The sequence below is a fragment of the Canis lupus genome, chromosome 3, assembly GCF_048164855.1.
Source record: "Canis lupus baileyi chromosome 3, mCanLup2.hap1, whole genome shotgun sequence".
Classification (NCBI taxonomy): Eukaryota; Metazoa; Chordata; class Mammalia; order Carnivora; family Canidae; genus Canis; species Canis lupus.
The window spans coordinates 31,242,468-31,257,061 of record NC_132840.1 but is presented as its reverse complement, the minus strand read 5'-3'; the positions used below and the strand labels follow the sequence as shown (position 1 = coordinate 31,257,061).

At 61.3% G+C, this 14,594-nt stretch overlaps 1 protein-coding gene across 5 annotated transcripts in view; it reads left to right on the top strand.

The window, feature by feature from the left end:
• The first annotated feature begins 369 nt into the window (after nucleotides 1–369).
• PRDM16 (PR/SET domain 16) overlaps nucleotides 370–14,594 on the top strand; it is a 314,238-nt gene continuing 300,013 nt past the window's right edge. For all 5 annotated transcript variants that reach the window (XM_072819974.1, XM_072819972.1, XM_072819973.1 and 2 more), the window contains exon 1: nucleotides 370–650. In XM_072819974.1, coding sequence (XP_072676075.1) covers nucleotides 614–650 — 37 coding nt within the window. In that variant the 5' untranslated portion in view covers nucleotides 370–613. The remainder of the gene's footprint in view (nucleotides 651–14,594) is intronic.

Genomic DNA, 14,594 nt, shown 5'->3' with positions numbered 1-14,594 from the left:
GGAGACGCGGGGAGAAGAGCAGGCCGGGGCGACGCGGGACGCAAAGCTTTTTAATTAGGAATAAAATGCCATAAAACGGAGCCAACCCAGCCAGACCCGCGTCCGAACTGTGGGCGCGTCCCCCCCCCGCCCCCGTCCTGGGAAGGGGCGCGGACCCGCGCCGCCGCCACTCCGCCCGCGGCCGGCGCAGGGGCAGGGTGGGGGCATCGTCACCTCGCCTCCGGGGCCACCTGGGTCCTTTTAAAGTGTCCGGGGTGCGGGCCCCGGGCGGGAGCGCAGAGCACGGAATGTGTTCTTAAAGGGCCAGTTCCGAGCTGCGCTGGAAAGGGGAGGGGGGAGAGGGGGCGGGGGGGGGAGAGATAAGTGAGAGGAAGACCGGGAAGGCCGAGGAGAGCCCCCCAATCCCGCGCCGAGGCGGCGGCGGCGACGGCGGCGCGACGATGAGGATGATGAATACATTGCAAAGTTTTTTTGGCCCCGGCAAGGGGTGTCAGATTGAGTGCTGTGTGCGCATGTGCGAAGGTGTCCAAACTGACAATGCTGGGGAGATGAAGATAGTGTGTAGCTGCTTCTGGACTCAAGGAGGAGGAGAGAGATTCCGCGAGCCGACACCATGCGATCCAAGGCGAGGGCGAGGAAGCTAGCCAAAAGTAAGTCTCCCGCGCTCGGCCGCGCCGCGCCGCCGGGTCCGGGCCGCGGGGCCGGGGCGCCCGGGCCAGGGGTGCGCGTCGGGGCGCGGCCGGCGCGCCCTGGGCTCCCGGCCCTCCGGTCGGCCGCGCGGCCCGGGGGCTGCTCCGCCTCCCGCGCTCCGGGGCGGCCGGGCTCGGCGCAGAGGCTCGGGGCGCCCGGGCCGCGCGCTCCCCGAAGGCGCCGGCCCCCTCCTCGCGAACCCCCTCCCCCCCCCAGTGTCAGGCGCTCGGGCCCGGGAACCCGAGGCGCGCGGTGGGGGCCGGGGAGGGGGGCGGAGGGGGAGGGCTGGGGGTGGAGGGGAGCGAAAAGCGAAAGTTAGCGAAAAGTTGACGAAAGGGGAGAGCAACTTTTTCCTCCTCGCTCGCTCTCTCCCTCTCTCTCTCGGAGTGGCTCTCAGTCCTGGTCAAATCATATTCCGGGCTTTTGAAATAGTGGGCGCTAGAGCACCGCCTTTGGCGTCCGCCAGCTGGGCGCAGAGGAGGGAGACCCCGAGCCGGGGAGGGGGCGGAGGAGGGGGCGCGGGCCGGCGTCCACCGCGCCTCGCGGGCGCAGGGCAGGGGCGGCGGCACGACAGCCCGGCCGCCGGGGCGGCAACACGGACACGTCCTCCGGGGCCGGCCCCGCGGCCGCCAAGTGTATTCCCGCCCCGTGCCCCGCGCGGCGGCGGGCGCTCCTCCGGGACTCCGGGACCCCGGCACCCGCGCGGCCGGCCCGGGAGGGAGCCCGTGCCTCCGGCGGGAGGGTCCCCGCCCGGCCGCCCCCGCCTCCCGCCGCCGCCGCCGCCCCCCTCGCCCCGGCCGCACGCGCAGCCCCGAGGCCCGGAGGGGACGGAGCTGCCCGCGGCGACGCTGCCCGGTCCCCGCTCTTACTTTCTCTTTCGCTCCGTCTCGGGCCGAGCCCCGAGCTCCGCGCGCCCGGCCCGCCGCCCGCCGGGTCCGCGCCGCCGGCCCGGTGCGCCCGCCGCTCGCCCCGCCGCCTGCCGCCGCGCCCGGGCCCCCGCGCTCCCTCCACTCCCGGACCGCTGGCGCCATCGGCGGGGAGGCCCGCGGGCCCGGGACCGCGGCCCCGGCGGAGGGCAGGTGGGAGCGGCGGAGCCGCGGCGGGGAGAGCGCGGCTCCCGAAGCCCCGGCCGAGGCCCGGCTGCAGCGAAGCGGGAGCGCCGCGCGGGGACGAACCGGCGCCGCGGTGCCAGCCGCCCGCTCCTCCGCCGGCCGCCCGCCCACCCACGCCGGGGGCGCCAGGCCAGCTCCCCTGGGATCCCCGCGCGACCACCAGGCCGCTCCGCCCGCCCCTCTCCCGCCTGACCCTGGCCGGCCGAGCCTCCGCACCGGGGCTGAGCCCCCGAGCACGAGCCTGGTGGGCTGGGAACTCCGACACTTTCCGAAGAAGTTGTGCTGTCGTGGTTGGGTCGGCCTGGCTCCCGGGACAGCGGCCCCGCGGGGCTAGGCCCGGCGCGCGCCATGGAGCACCGGGGAAAAGCAGCTCCCGGCGCAGGCAGGACGGCCCGGAGCCCCCGAGTTGTGTGGGGCTCCTCCTGGAGGCGCACCTTTCCGGCGCGTCTCCCTTGCCCGGTGCTCGGGGCCTCGGCCTCCTCCGTCTCCCCTGACCTCTGGCCCCTCTTGGTGCGAACAAGGCCCCAGTGTTTTGTGGCTGGTGCGCCAGGGCTGGGTGCCCGCTACCTGTGGGCCCGCAGGCCTGGGGGTGTGGGTGTTGGTGTGTGAGCACGGCGGCTTCCTGAGTCTCATTCCTGGGCTGCAGGCTGCCCCGGTCAGGCTCGGGCCGAGGAAGGACCTGCGGCTGGAGCCCTACGGTGGGACGTGCAGCCGCGCTCTGGCTGGGCCTTCGCTGTAAGCGAGAGGCGGCTCAGAGCCCCCAGCGCAGCCCTGGAAACAGCAAAGCGTCCTGCACTCGGCTCCCTGCCTGCTCCACCCCAACAGGTGGGGAAGGGGGCCCTGTTGGCTCTTCTCACCACTTGGAATGGGTGCCTGGCCCTGAGGCCAGGGGACCAGAATCGAAGATAGGGCAGAGCACAGGTCTCCCTGTCCTGGGAGTCCATGGTGAGAAGGAGCCAAAGCGGGGCAAGTGTGTCCGGCCCAGACCCCGCTGGAGCCCGCAGGAGCAAGCGCTGGAAACCCCTCACAGCCGGGACAGCTGTCCCCAGCCCTGCCCGAAGAGGTGGCCGAGGCCGGCACAGGGCCACAGCTGCCTGCCCGATACGGAGCACAGGATCCGCTGAGGAATTTCATTTCATAGGACAATATTTTAAGCAGATGTGGAGGTCCCTGGGGACCTGCCTCCATAACCTGAATCTGAGGCAGCAGGGCAGCCCCAGTGCCGCCAGGAGAACCTCCTCCTGCAAGCCACATCGCGGCCAGGGGCAGGGGGCTGGGGGAAGAAAGAGAGGTCACAGTTATAGGCCTGGGTGCAGGGCTGGGCTGTGCCTGAAGCCATGTGTGGGGAGCAGAAGGACAACCTGGTCAGTGAGTGAGTGAGTGTCACCCCTGAGTCAGAGCTTGAGGGCTGCCCCGGAGGCTGCATCTGTGGCTGTAATTTCGTTTGTGTTTCACTAGGACCCCACTCCAGGGGTCTCCCTGCGGGGCTTGCATGCAGACTGAGCTGGTGGCACTTCTGGGGCCCACCCTGGGGGCTGTGAGTTGAGCTTTCCAAGGACAGAGGGCCCTGAGGTGCTCACCACCTCACAGAGGGAGCCTAGGCAGCTGGGGACAGAGTGAAGGCAGGTAGGTCCAGGTCCCCTCACACAGGCCAGGGCGCTTGCTGGCCCGTGGGGAATCGGGGCTGTCCCTGCCCTACATTTAAACACAAAACGCCTAACAAAAGCTTTGTGTTTCTGCCGCTGTTGTGAACCAGATGGGCAGGTATGGGGGTCTACGCAGCCCAGGTGCCCTCCTGCCCTTGTAGCACAGCTGGGGGGCCCTGTGCACGAGAAGATGTGCTCTCAGAGAGCCCCCATCAGAGCCGCCCCGAGACCTGATCACCATGGACGTGCTAAGACAACTAGACATGACATAGTCCAGGCCTGGGGATAGTGTCCTGGGGACAACTGCCGCCTGGCCCCCTGGGGTGGAGGTGGGAGTGCTACCTCTGCTTGATGCCGGACATGGTGTGTCCTGTGTGTGCATCTTCAGGGTGACGTGTATGTGACAGGGTGTGGGGAGCCTGGCTGGAGGCTGAGCTCCTAGCCGGTTCCTTCTCCGAAGTAGAAAGCAGCGGGGCTCGGGCTCTGCTGGGCCCTGCCCTTCTCCCGCCGGCCAGGGAAAGCCTGCCCCTTCCACCACTTCTCTCCCCGCAGCCAGGACGGCAGCCTCCTGTCTGGACGCCTAGAAGGGCAGCAGTGCCAGGAAATGTCCGGCAGGAGTCGAGCGACTCGCCCCGCTTCGGGCGAAAACGCCGAGGCCACGGAGGAGGGGCGGGGTGCAGGGCTGGCGGCCAAGGCCAGGTGCCCTGCGGCAGTGCGCTGAGTGCCTGCAGGCTCTGGCTCCACCACTGGCCCCGCGGGTGTGCCTGGGCGCCCAGGCCTGTGGGCGGGGGCGGGTGCCAAGTCCTGTTGGTCGGGTGACCTCCGAGCGGGCTCCCAGGGGAAGGTCCTCACCACCGGACACCCACCGGGCCACCCTGCACATACTATTGGCCGTGGGCAGGGAGCAGGTGCGGGCTGAGCCGCGCCCCCCGCCCCCCTCCGGGGCCCGTGGCTCCTGAGAACCCTGAGTTACAGCACGGGGCTGCGGACCCGGTCCCGGTCCCGACGTTTCTGTTGGGAGGCCGGGTGCTGGCGGTGGGGCCGGCGGGAGGCTCCCCCCACTGGGCCCCTAGGGGGAGGCCGTCAGCTCACAGGGCCGCTGTAGGCTCGATTAGCCCCCTGTTTTATTCAATTAGGAGGCAATTAGGGATCCTTGGGGGGCTGGGGCTGGTAATTAAGGTGATGTATAATTAGAGTTTCAACAAAAATTATCCAGGATTAAAAATCTTTTGAATAATTTCGTTTAAAAATTTCAAATAGCGTTAAAGACAATTTATCAGGTTTTGAATCAAACCCGTGTAACAAGTCTTGGACGCTACAGCGGGAGGAGCGGGCGCGGGAGGACTAGGGACAGCTCGAGCACTGTCCCCCTGCGGGAAAGAAACTTGGCGAAGGGACAGAAGAGCCGGGCCTTGCTGCGCGGTACAGTGGCTGTCGCGCGCTGGGACGCGGGCTGCCTAGGGCTGCGGACGGCGTGGGCCAGCCTGGCCTTGGGGCCTGGGGACCCCGTGCTGAGCCAGCGTCGCTGCAGCCCCCTGTTCTCCGCGTACAAAGTCCCAGTAACTACCGCGCCGCCACGTGAACAGCGCTGCCCGTCTACACAGCGCTGCCGGTTCGTGGCAGAGGCTGCCGCCCCGGGAGCCCTGCACCCCAGCCCAGCCAGCGGGAGCAGCACCCTCCTCTTCCAGGGCCAAAATCGGCCCCAAGGGTCTCCGCCTCTTGGTTTCCTGAACGGAGAAGGGCAGACTCGGACTCCCAGCTCCGGGACTCTTGACCCTGACCCAGACTCTGCGGGCGGGAAGCCCGCGCCCCCATCCCAGTGGCTTTGCAGGTTTGGGCGCAGAGAGTCGGGAGAGTGCTCCCGGAGCCCGGGTCAAAGTCAGGGTGGCGTGGGGAGGAAGGAGATGGTGAGGGGATCCGAAGCGCCGCTGGGTGCTGGAGGTCGGGCTTTGCGGGATCAATCCTGCCTTCCAGGATGCGTGGAGGTGGAGTATTCGCCCCGTGCATTTGCCCCAGGCACCTGCCCACTGAGAGGTCCTACCAAAGTCGCAGCCCAGCCTCCGAGCCTCCCGAGCCTCCAGGAAACAGGAGGGGCCAGGGTCCCGTAAAGGCATTCCTCGACCACTTGCTCAGGCTGACCCCACTTCCCTTCATTGATCCTGGGGATGGAATTTGGCCTCCTGGGCACCACTTTTAGCGGCAAAATCTCCCAAACACAGAGAGGTTGAGTACCCAGTGGAAGTCACACAGCAGTTAGGAATGAAACTGAATGACACCGAAGTAAAGTTCCCCAAGCTTTCGTATTTCACACCATCACCCCCCCACCCCTTCCTTAGGGTTCCGCGGGTTGTAGTTAGTTCCATAGAATTTTCTTTTTTTATGTGTCAAGGTTTAAGCATTTTCCCCAAGGACAGTGCTATGCTTGTAACAGGTCTGGTGTTTAAAAGCAAATAAGACATCAGTGTTCTTACAGCTTTTGAATGCCACCAGCTAACTGTCCTCAGCCTCCTCCGGACCCGGTGTTTTTTGCTGGGATCTGGACTCTCCTGCTGCCCTTCCACCCCAGGCCGCACAGGACGCTCTGCCATGAGCTTTTCCAGCCTCTGGCTCTGGGTGTCCTCTCCCCAGGTCAGGTGCAGAATGGCGGGCTGTTGACCTGGGTCAGCCTCATCTGCAACCCCTCCCGTGTACTATCTTTTTTTGTGAGCAAAGGCAGGAGGTGTAGGGCTAGCCTGCTCACCCTCCCGCTGCCACCCCAAATCTGGAGGGAAATAATCAGCGCCCCTCCCCCAAGGCAATCAAGGAGAGGTGGAGCCGCCGCTGTGTGGACATGAGCCACCCTGAGCCACGGGGAAAGGAGCCGGCCGCTGTAGTCGCAGGTCTAGCCCCAAATCGGCTGCTGTTCCCTAAGCCTGGGCACCTCGCAGGCTACTGTGAGGGCCGGGGTGCTCCCTGTAGGCTGGCCAGTGCTCCTGAGCTCTGCTGGGCCCCAGGGCGATGGGGAGGGCCTCTTCCTGCCCTACCACTCTCTCTTGGGGTTTCTGCCATCAAATCCTTGGCTGGCCTGCCCGGCTGGCCTCTCCCGAGAGTCAGGAACAATGCCCCGGAGCTCGCAGAGAGCGGTGCCTCGGCTCCGAAATACATATTTGTTTAATAGTTAACATTCTGTGCAAAAAAGGAGGGAAGTCAGATTCTGGTGAAGGCTTTGCTTATTTTATATCCACTATAACTATTTCTGTCCATGAAAATTGGCTTAATTATATCAATGGAATGTTTCTTTTTCAATTCTGTATGCAATTAGTCCATCTTGCTGGCTGCAATTTATTTTAATAAAAAAATAAACCAGTGGTGTGTTCAGTTCCTCGTCCCCTGGGGACAAATGCGATTGGTGTGTTTAATTTCATTAACTACAATGCGGCCTACTGGAAAAATGTATAAAATCAGCTTTATACAGCTTAAACACTGGCATTTGAAACAAATCATTATTGCATTAGCTGTCACACTGGTAATTCTAGAATCTAAGGAAAAAAATATATTATGGCTGTTTTTATAACCCTTTGCAAATGCACTGTTAAAATAATTTATAATCATTTTAAAACATGGCTGGGTCCTAGCGAATATTTTACCTCCTCTAAATCAGGTTCTGCATTATCCCGTGCCCATTTTACTTACTGATGCTTGTGTCATTTCCAGCCCCAAATATGCATCTTTCAGGGTGGAGACGGTGCAGTCTGTCTTTAAGCAAAGGTGATAACATGGGTCACCTTTTCATTCTGGTCTGACCTGGGTCTCAGGTGGGTCTCAAGGTGAAATATTTGGTGTGACGTTTTACTCATCTGAAATGTGCCTGAGGCCAGGGGGGGACGGGGGGGGGGGAGGGAGGGGGGCGGGGGCAGAGCGGGTGCTTGCAGAGCCTTCCCCTTCACCACAACCCCCTCACCCCCAGTGGTGGGCGGAGGGATCTGGGAGCAGACCGGCTTTAGGGCTTTACTGACTTGGGAGCAAAAACATCCCAGGGCGGGTGTTCCCCCGCTCAAACTCGGGGACGTGAGGAGCAACATTTGCTCTGCTTACCCCGGAGACCCTGCTCAGGAAAGAGAACCGGTGACCCTTTCGCACATGCTTTCTGAACCTGACGTGAGAGTTCTCTGCAAAATTCACCAGACTCATGCTGCCTTTCGGTGGCAGCACACTTCCGGGAAGGGGGAAGGGCTTGTGCCTTCAGTCCGCATCCCTGGGGGAGCTAGGGGTGGAAGCAGGATCCACCTTATCCAAGGGAGGAGGGAGTCTGGGCCCAGCCTGACCTGGCTCTGCAGGTGAGGCAGGTGATGGGGTACTGGCGGGTGCTGGCCCCCAACTCCCTCCCATGGCCATGTGCCTAGAGGTGCTCAGCGGGATCTGGGAGCAGGGTGCTGAGAGAAGCCCAGGGCTTCTCGGATAGCCAGCTCCTGGCTGTCTTGTGCACTTTGGGGGTGACCTGAAGGCCCTGTGGAGTGGGCGCTGGCCCTTCCCAGCATGGAGGTGGATGGGCAGGCGTCTGGCTGGGAACAAGCAGAGACTCGGGGGCTCAGCCTGGCCTTGGGCTTCTTCCAGGCCCCTGGCCCCTCCCACCCCCAGGTAGCACCACTGGACGTTGAGAGGAGGAAGGCCACAGTCAAGCGTAGTTTGAGGTGGGGATCTGGCTGCTGCACAACTCAGGGCTTCCCAGTCCTGCAGGTGGATTCTTGGGGAGTTCCGAGAGATGCACTTGGGCATTTCTGGCCCTACCAAGGGTGAACCCCTAGCCCTGCCCCTTCACCTCCTGACTCACCCGATGGAATTACGCGGACTCTATCCTCTCCTTCTGATACAGTTCTATTCTCTAATGGATGCTACTGCGGGTGATGGTAGGGCACGAAGGGGGCCCCAGGCACACAGCGTCCTTGCGTCTGAAGCCCCTTCCTGCTCCTCAGGACCCTGCACGGTGGGGCTGGGTCTCCTGGATCCCTAACTCCATCTGTCCCAAAGTGGGTCCCCAGACCTGTGGGTTGCTTTCCATTCAGCATGCTGCCGAGTGGAGGAAGAATTGGCTTTGTCTACTTTCCTACTTTAGAAAGAATAACAAAGCCGAATGCTTGGTGCAAATATGAAGCCCTGGACCTGGATGCTTGGGGCCTGTGGCTAGGGGCTTCCTGTCCGGCCCCAGAACCCAGCAACCCCCACTCCACCTTCATACTGTATGTGTCCCACCGTTGCTGCCGGCAAGGCACCCCACCTTCTGCCACCAGATTGGTTCCCCTTACGCCTTTTGCCTCAGCAAGGGCAGGTATAGGGCCTGCTGCTCACCCTCCCACCACCCCAAATACCTGTGTGCATCTAGCTTCCACAGGTGTGACTGCATGGAAGTTTCTGGAAGGGTGCAGCGTGGTGTTTGGTGGGGCCCTGGGGCCAGGGGGATGTGAGTGAGGCCGAATTCTTCCTCCATCCGGACAGGCAGTGAAAGTTTGGGCTTTATCCCCTTGGTCTGCTTGGGGAAATGTTGTGTTGGTCCTCAGCATCCCAAGCCTCCCTGGGGCTCTTCAGGGTGGGGGTGGGGGTGGGGGCATAAGGATGGTGTGCAGGCCTGTAGGGGTGCGCCAGCCAGCCCCATGGTGTAGCCCCCAGCACGTGGAGCTGCTGTGCTTACCGCAGGGTGCCCATCATGCAGCCCTAGGGCTCAGCTGGACTGCCCAGCTCCAGCCAAGGGCTCACTCTGGTTCTTTCCCTACAGCTCGGTCAGGAAGTAAAACACTCACACAAGATGCTTAGGTCGTGGTTTTATTTTCAAACTGAGAAGCTCTGGTGCCCGGGTCGGATTTGGCCCCTCTGACATGCTGCCCAATGCCAGCCTGCTCTGAAGCTAGCCACCCCCTCCTGTAGCCTCCCCGGACCTTGTCCATCCTTCTATCACTCTCTGGGGTTTCAACAGCTCTTGGCATTTGCCAGGTCTTCTCTCCTCAGAGGTTGCCAGCTTCTGCAGTAGGTCAGGGTCTTTGGTGTGTTTCGGGGGCTCCATTCCATCTATCCATTCCTTCCTGCCCCTGGAGTGGAGCAGGCTGTCCTTGGGCCTACTGTATGGAGTGCTCTGAGACATGCCCGAGGTTCCCCACATGGCTACCCAGCTATGGGCCAGCCCTCCAGAAACAGACGTGGTCAGGTCACCAAGCTCGGGGCAGTGTGACGAGTTGGGGGCTCACAGGTCCTTGCTCTGAGATCTAGGCTTCTGTGTCCAAGCTGTTTGGATGGGCAGAAAGCCAGACCAACGGGCTAACCCCCCAACCTCATGACTTCTGGGGGCAACCCCCTCTCTGGTGTCCCTGGCCTTGGGTCTGTGTTGGCAGGGTGGCTGGACCCCTAGCTCTATTTCAAATTAGAAAGGCCAAAGAGAGGGAGAGGAGGGAACGGTGCTCAGAGAGGAGCTTTGCTCATTTGTCTTTGCTTCTGTGAGTCTCTGTGTTTTAGATTCAGTGGCTCACTTGAAACATGTGTGAGTCTCTGGCACCTACGGTAGGCAGGGCACCCCCGACGCTTGGGCGCAGCGAGGCAGGGATAAAGTGCTTGGGTCGCCGCATGATGAATGAGGACTTGCTATGGCTGGGAACTCTTTCCTGTGACATAGTTTAATCCCCGTATCTATATTCAGAAGCTGGCAGTCAATATTATGCCGAAATATGGATTTACATAATAGACTCCCATTGCTCCTTCTGGTTGCGTCTCTGAGGGAAAGGGGCATGCATTTAAAAGCGCTCAGACATTTGTATCTGCTCAATGGGCTGTAACAGCCTCTTCAGAAAGGCCGGGCCACATCGGTCCATAAAACACTTAAACAAAGACCGGAAATTATGCTCACGGGAGGAGCCCAAACGGTGGCCACAGGAAAGCCGGGCTGGCCCCAGGCAATCACGGGGTGTCGACCCTCGTGCGCCCCCCGCGCCTCCTCCCTCCTGCTGCAAAGCCTCTGTCACCCCTGGCACTAATGGCCCTTGATGACGACGCTGCTCCTTCGGCAGGTCAGGCGAAGGTCCAGACTCAGGCCATTTCTCAGCATCCACATCTGCGCCGAGCGGCCGTGATCCCCTCATACCCGCTTAGGTCTTTACCGCATTGGAAATGAGCATCTCTGGCTTGTGCTGACCTAACAGCCGTTTCCAGCCCCCTATTCAGAAGTGGCTGTGGGTCACTTCTGCTGGCCCAGCTACCATGAATGTGCCGGTGTCATCGGGGTCAGATCCCAGAGTGGTTCTGGGCACTGTTTCTGGGGCTTTGATGTGGAGAAGGGCACCATGCTGCCAGAAGACCCCAGGTCCCTTTCAGAGGAGAGCTCATGAGAAGGTCTAGGATGTCAGTTTTTAGGGAGCTGCTTTAGGCCGTGGTGGTACCCAGCATGGGGCACCGCGTATCCAGGGGGCTGTGCCACCTGCATCCAGGCTGCCACCTGCTCACTCCCAGATGCTTCCCTAAGGGGTCTGGCCCTCCTTGCAAACTTCTCCCAGGTCTTATTCTTGGGAAAGCCAGGGTGTTCTTGAGCTGTCTGAAAACCGGGGGGGGCGTTTCTATTAGCCAGAGCCGCTGCTGCTAGAGGGAGGAGCGGCCCCTGGTGTAGCCCCTGCATTGGTCTGTGTGTGGAGCTGGTCTTGGTCAGTGTGGATCTGTCCATCTGTGTGCAGGTGTACTATGCATGCATGCACAGGTGCGCACCTGTGTGCAAGTGTGGGTGTGACGTCTGAGTGAGGCTTACCCTCAGGCTGTTCTTTTTGTTTTGCCGATAATGACGTTGTACCATCCTTGCTCACTTATGCTTTGCACGGTTCCCCCCTACCAAACACACACTGCTTAGTTCTCTGCAGGGTCTGAAAGGCTGGCTGTGGGGCGGCCGGGCCCAGAGCCCTCCGTAGCTGGCCTTTGTGGAAGAAGGGAACGGAGAAGTTCAAAGGTGGAGGCAGGCGATCTGCGAGCATTTGCCCACACGTTTATAACCCCCGGAAGACACGAAGAGGAGAGGGAGCTGTTTGGATAATCCTGCCCTAGCGCTCACATCTAGAAAAATTAGGCCCTCTTGAAAAATTATAGAATTATGCCGAAGTGTCAAGTTCCAAGATAATGATGTGTCTGTGCGCGAAAATATTAAATTGCAATAACACGCCTGTGAGTACCTCTCTGAATAGGGTATTCAGTTCCCAGCTCGGGCTGAGCTTACAGCCAGTGACGGATAGAATACAAATGGTGCCGTAAAATGTGGGGGGCAACCGCCGGACGCTGTCTTTCCGACCGGGCTCTCCATCTCGGCCCATCCAGCCATCCTTTTCTTTTAATGAAACAGCCCGACGACGTGGCTAATTATTTATTTATCACGTTAGCAGGAGGAAAAGCTGTCAGAGACAGATCGATTTTTCCCAGGAAGTGATTTGACATTACTTTAGAAATCAGACCATGGGGCGATGCCGGGTGCTGCCCTCAGACCTCCCAAAGTTCATCTGCGGACCGTGCCGAAGGTCCGTGCTTCCAGACGCGGGTCGGAGGCCGGCGCTGACCGTGCACCTCGGCAGGGCAAGCTGTCTTTCCCACCAGGGAGGACGTATCGTGGGTTTGTGTTCGGAGGAGTGCATTTGACGTCTTCTTCCAGACCAATGAAATCCCAGCAGCAACAAGTCAGTCAAGGGACAGGGACGAGGGGAGACGTCTTGCGTCTCCACCAAGCCCTGGGAGACGTGGCATTTTTCATAAGACGCCGGTGAGATGGGGGCCCCTGTCCCGCTCTGGGCGCAGCTCTCAGTCCTGTTTGGGGAGCCAGCGTGTGCCTGCGTGTGCGTGTGACAGGCGACGGTGCAGTGCTGTGGCCTCACGCTCGCTGCCGGTGAACAAAAGGACTATACAGGCCGGTGGAAAGCAAGTCCTCAGAAACCCTGGGGGCAGAGCGCGGGCCCAAGAGGGGGCTCTCGTTTCTCGGCTGGGAGTCAGAAACGCGGAGCAAAGCCCCCGTGCCCCCCGCCCCGGTCTTAACTTTCTCTACATCGAAGGTGTTAATCTTACCTTCCGAAGGTTAGATAAAGCCGCTTGAGGCTGTTTGTTATTGAATCTCATCTGCTAATTATGGTGGTGGACTTGGTTCGAGGCCCGAGGCCTGTCCCGGCCACCCCGCCGGCCCTGGGGCTGGCAGCCCGCAGAGGGGCCCTTCTTTGCTGTAACTCAAGTGCTCCCTCACCAGGGTTTCAGGTTGCCTCCAGAAGCTGACAGACGACCCTCGCTGGAGGGGAGGGGCCGTGGCCACGGGGGTGAGAAGCCTGCTGCTGCTGCTGCTGCTGCTGCTGCTGCTGGTCCTGGCTGCTCCTGGGGGGGCGGGGGGCTTGACCCACAGCCTCTGCCTGTCTGGGTGCAGGAGAGGGCTAGGGCGGGAGGAGTGCAGCCTTGCCTTTCCTTACAAAGAACCCCCTGACTCTTTATTCACTGGGCCGTAGAAGAATACTCAGCCTCATGCACAAGGCCCATGGCTGGCTGCTGGGGTGGGGGGTGGGGGGTGCAGGAGGTCTCCCACAGCTCAGGAGGGCCTGCAGTGGGCTCTGCAGGACATCGGGACCTCCCGGTGGGATCCGAACCTCTTGGGAAACCGGGCCCGTGATGCTGATCCCCATCAAACAGTGGTAGTCGCCAGCAAATGGGCACAGTCTGGCCCAGGGTGCTTGGGAGGGTCACCGCTGGGACCTGGCCATGCAAGGCTGGGCCAGGAGGGCCACCTGGGGGCCACGATGACCTCTCACCTCCAAGTCCCTGACACTAACCGAATCTGTAAAAGCAATACCAGACCTTGGGTCGGCAGGCAGAGTGGGGGGCAATGGAGCCATGGCACCGCAGTAATGGTGGTGAGCACCCCTGTGAGCATCACCGCTGGGCCCCTCCCACTAGTTCCCAAGGCTTCTCAGGTCAGAGGGCCACCAGCCCCAGGCTTCAGAGTTGGCTCTCCATCTTCTCTTCCCAAATTTCAAATGGGAGATGCGGCTCCATCATCTCGCTGATCTTGGATGGAGCAGAGGAACTTGACAGGCCACCTGTTGGCCACTTGTTGCTGCCCCCAGGGTGGGAGGCTGGCCCTAGGGCCCCCAAGGCAGCCAGTGGAGTGCCCCAGGGAGACCTCCTGCCCCTTGCAATTTTCAGGAGCAAGCAGGCCCCCTAGAGGGCCAGGAAGAACACCTCCAGGCCAGCCTGACACTCTCCCTTTGCAGTCATCGTTGGCTCAGGCTGAGAGAGACAGGACAGCTGCTGGTAAGCAGGAACCTCAAAGGTGACCGGACTCCAACCTGCTGGGCTCCAAGGACCGTCCCCCCAAGGAAGGCCTGAGTTTAGCTTTAGAGAAGCTGAGGTGGGGACCCTGTGGAAGCATCCTTCATCCTTACCACGGCTGGGTTAGGACACACACACCAGGCACAGCCATGGTGCCCTGTCCCCGCAGGTCAGCTTCTGGGCTCCCTGACCTATCCCGTCTCTGCTGGGCCAGGATAGAGTTGGGGCTGATGGTTGGTGCCACATGCCCTCCTTCCCCAACACCTATGGCCTGTCCTGCAGGGCTGGGGGTGCCTCTCCAGACCCAGCGAGGCAGACATGGGTATCCAGTCCACCTCTGTCCCTTCCAAGCCTGGGAAGAGCCAACCAGATTGGAAGGAGGAAACTCCATCCTAGTGTCCAAGGGTGGGGAGCCCCACCCCTCCATCCTCTCCAGGGCAGGATGCCCACAGTGACCCCTTGCCCGACAGTTCTGCCTGGTTCAGATGGGATGTGGGGCAAGAGGCAGCAGGCATGTGATTGTGGTGTTATTATTGCTATGTCAGCAGCTATTTGAGGTTTCTGGAATTTTCTTGCACCTGGCTGAAAGCAGGTTCATATGTGAGTGTGGAGTAGTCTCGCGGGAGCCTCTGGATATGGCCTGCAGACTGTGAAGCTCCTCTGAATAATGTGATGAGGGGGACGTGATACGGGTCAGGCGGCTTTGCAGGGCTACACCATCCTGGCTGGAGGCACCTGGCCCGAGGCACTGCCTGCCGTCGTGGGGGAGGGCCGGTGATTGTCAGGGTGCCTTGGGCTCCTGAGCCCTCAGTGTCTTTACTGGATTTGGAGGCTCCAGGAGAAGAAGAGCTGG